This window comes from Panthera pardus, unplaced genomic scaffold (assembly GCF_024362965.1).
Source record: "Panthera pardus isolate Hobbes unplaced genomic scaffold, ASM2436296v1 HiC_scaffold_12, whole genome shotgun sequence".
In the NCBI taxonomy this organism is placed as follows: domain Eukaryota; kingdom Metazoa; phylum Chordata; class Mammalia; order Carnivora; family Felidae; genus Panthera; species Panthera pardus.
The window spans coordinates 53975808-53979283 of NW_026526677.1; the positions used below are offsets into that span (position 1 = coordinate 53975808).

The window sequence follows — 3476 nt, forward strand, 5'->3', positions numbered from 1 at the left end:
TCTAGAGATTCCTCCCTTCTATTCATTCTGTAGTGTTTATTTCAGAATTTGCATTATTTTATGTGTACAACTCATGTCAAAGAATTCTGCTATTACGTATATTGGAAAATAAAATAAAGTTTCACTTATAATGTAAAAATCAACATGGAACTTTGATTTAGATTAAAATTACACGGATTTGATCATCTTTTCTCAAGCTCTATTTCACATTTTTTTAAAAGGACAGCCAGTCCTACATAAATACATAATACACAGATACAGTTATCTCAATATATTATGTTCCTGGGTGAAGCTATGTCTATCTCACTTCTCTTTCATAGGAAGCCTTTTAAACCAAAATACTGGTTAGAGTCTGATTATGTGATTGTCCAAACTGACAGTTTCTGACTCCGAGAGTCTGGGGGAAAAAATAGAACATTAAGGTCAGCTGAAATGTGGGAAAGGGAGAGATTTATTAAAATCTGATTAAAGTGCAATATCCAAGCAAATAAACAAGTATAATTATTTTATGCGCAGGTCCAGAAGAACATAACAGAAAGATCAGCAATTTATTCCTTTATCCACGTCATCTGGGTGGTTCTAATGCAGTTGGCCTGCCTTGTACATAACTTCTAATTGTGGTACACTACTTATGGATGTCCTTCTTGAAAACAGTGATGTGTATCTATGGATCTTTTTCCTTTGATAATATAAATGAGATGAATGAGATGATCTTAGTGTTCTGCCAAAATCACAGAGACTCACTATGATGACTTTGAATTAAAACAAGAGTAGAAGAGAAGAGTGCCCCTGACTGAGAACCTTCTTTCATTTTCATCTGGAGGCCAGAGGACATTATGTCCATTTCCAACATCACCGTCTTCAGGCCTTCTGTGTTGACGCTGATAGGGATCCCAGGCCTAGAGACTGTGCAGTGCTGGATTGGGATTCCATTCTGTGTCATGTATCTCATTGCTATGATTGGAAACTCCTTGCTTCTGATCATCATCAAGTCAGAGCGCAGCCTCCATGAGCCCATGTACATTTTCGTAGGCATGCTGGGAGTCACAGATATTGTACTTGGTACGAGCATTGTGCCCAAGATGCTTGGAATCTTCTGGTTTCATGTGCCAGAGATTTATTTTGATTCTTGCTTGCTTCAAATGTGGCTCATCCACACATTTCAGTGCATAGAGTCAGGCATCCTCCTGGCCATGGCTCTGGACCGTTATGTGGCCATCTGTTATCCACTAAGACATGCTGCCATCGTCACGCACCGCCTAATCACCCAGATAGGGGCAGTGGTAACATTCAGGGCCGCTTTCCTAATAGCCCTGTGCCTAATACTGATAAAGTTCCGGTTTCAGTTTTACCATACAACCATCATCTCCCACTGCTACTGTGAGCATATGGCCATTGTGAAACTAGCTGCAGAAAATGTACGAGTCAACAAAATCTATGGCTTGTTTGTGGCATTCACCGTTGCAGGGTTTGACCTCATATTCATCACTTTGTCCTACATACAGATATTTATCACCGTTTTTCGTCTGCCCCAGAAGGAGGCTCGGTTGAAAGCATTCAATACATGCATTGCTCACATCTGTGTCTTTCTCCAGCTCTACATCCTTGCCTTTTTCTCCTTCTTCACACATAGGTTTGGTGCTCATGTTCCCCCTTATATCCACATCCTCTTTTCTAGCCTCTACTTGCTGGTCCCCCCATTTCTCAATCCACTTGTCTATGGTGCCAAGACCAAGCAGATCCGGATTCACCTGGTAAAGATGTTGTATTCATAAAATGCACTGTGATTAACACCTTCAACCTTCTCCTTTCTGCAAAATAACAATCTCTCAAAACAGAATAAAACAGAAATATGCATATTATTCATGATGTTTGACTTGTCTCCTTAATTGTTTTGTGAAAGTTGCCTGCATTTTAGGCAGTTTTCAGATCACAGCCCATGACACCTATCAGTCAGTGCCATTTAAATCCTAGTAGGTAATGAGTTGGGAATGGTAGAAACAGCAATAGTGAATATGTATCATTTCCAGTTTTTTTTCTTATTTTTCAGTTCCTGATTGAATTTTCTCCTTAAGTATTCTTCTCCACAATGATCCATAAATATCTATTTCTCAGTGAATTTCCAAGCACCCAAGAATCATTGTCTTGGATTGTCCAGGTACTTGATGAAATCACATTGTTGATTCTTTTTGTTTCTGGATCATCCTCATCATCTTTAAAGTAAATGAGAGGAGGGGTTCCTGGATGGCTCAGTTGATTAAGTGTCCAACTTTGGCTCAGGTCATGATCTCCTGGTTCATGAGTTCAAGCCCTGCACTGGGTTCTTTGCTGAGAGCACAAAGCCAGCTTGAGATTCTCTCTCACCTTCTCTCTCTCTGCCCCTCCTCACTTGTGCACTTTCTTTCCATTTATTAAAATAAATGAATAAACTTAAGAAATAAAATAAATGAGAGGAAGCATTTTGTTCTTATTCAAACAAAAAACCCAAAGAAACAAAAAACTGTATGCAATCTAAAGACACATATTCCTCAAAGTTCAACATTTCCGGTGTCATTCAGGGCATTAAGGTTTAAACATTATGAACAATCCAGCATTCTATTTTACAATTCAGGACTTTTTATGCACACTCACCAATTATGCCTTTATTAATTCCTCAAGTGTTATCAAAACCCTACAATATTATAAATGCTATACTCAAGAATAGAAGCATAATGACAAATTGACAGTGTTTATGTGTTTTGGGTTTATAGCCATTATAGCTTAATATTACTGGGAGAAAGAGAGAGACCAGGGAACGAAAATGAAAGAAGTAATAGAGGTACCTCTGGAATGTGGGGTTAGCCACGAGAGTGAAGCATTGAAATCCAAAGGAAAGCAGCATCTGTAGAATTATTATTATTTTCTTTGGTTTTTAATTACAAAGTCTGATTCCTCTTTTAAGTTTTTTGTTAATTCCAGTTAGTTAACACACAGTGTTATATTAGTTTCAGATGTGCCATATAGTGATTCCACACTTCCATACAACACCTTGTGTTCATCATGACAAGTGGACTTCTTAATCCCCATCACCAATATAACCCATCCCTCCACACACCTCCCTGCTGGTAACCATCAATGTGTTCTCTACAGTTAAGAGTCCTTTCTTTCTCTGTCTCTTATTTATTTCCCTTTGCTTGTTTGTTTTGTTTCTTAAATTCTACATATGCTTGAAATCATGTGGTATTAGTTTTTCCCTGTAGGGAGTCTTAAGGAATGACAGATGAATGGCTGGTACGTAAGGACATACCATGCCAGGTAGATGGTCTTGGAGCTTAAATAGAGAATCAAGAAATGGCACAGTTTTTCTCAACGTAATGCACAACTTGTAGAGACAAGAAAACTACAAATATCAAGAATGGTTAGGGGCACTATGCAAAATTTTTGAAATTTATTCTGAAAGCTATCATATGTCACTGGCCAGTTTTCACTCCAAAAAT

General features: G+C 38.2%; 1 protein-coding gene across 1 annotated transcript; it reads left to right on the forward strand.

Annotated features, from left to right (window-relative positions):
- Positions 1–836: 836 nt before the first annotated feature.
- LOC109260002 (olfactory receptor 52A1-like) lies at positions 837–1775 on the forward strand. Its single transcript, XM_053899230.1, has one exon. It carries the CDS (start codon positions 837–839, stop codon positions 1773–1775), a length of 939 nt encoding a protein of 312 aa, XP_053755205.1.
- The last annotated feature ends 1701 nt before the right edge of the window (positions 1776–3476 follow it).

What these genes read in the sequence shown, in the direction of transcription:
- LOC109260002 (XM_053899230.1), top strand. Translation starts at nt 837, where the DNA reads ATGTCCATTTCCAACATCACCGTCTTCAGGCCTTCTGTGTTGACGCTG.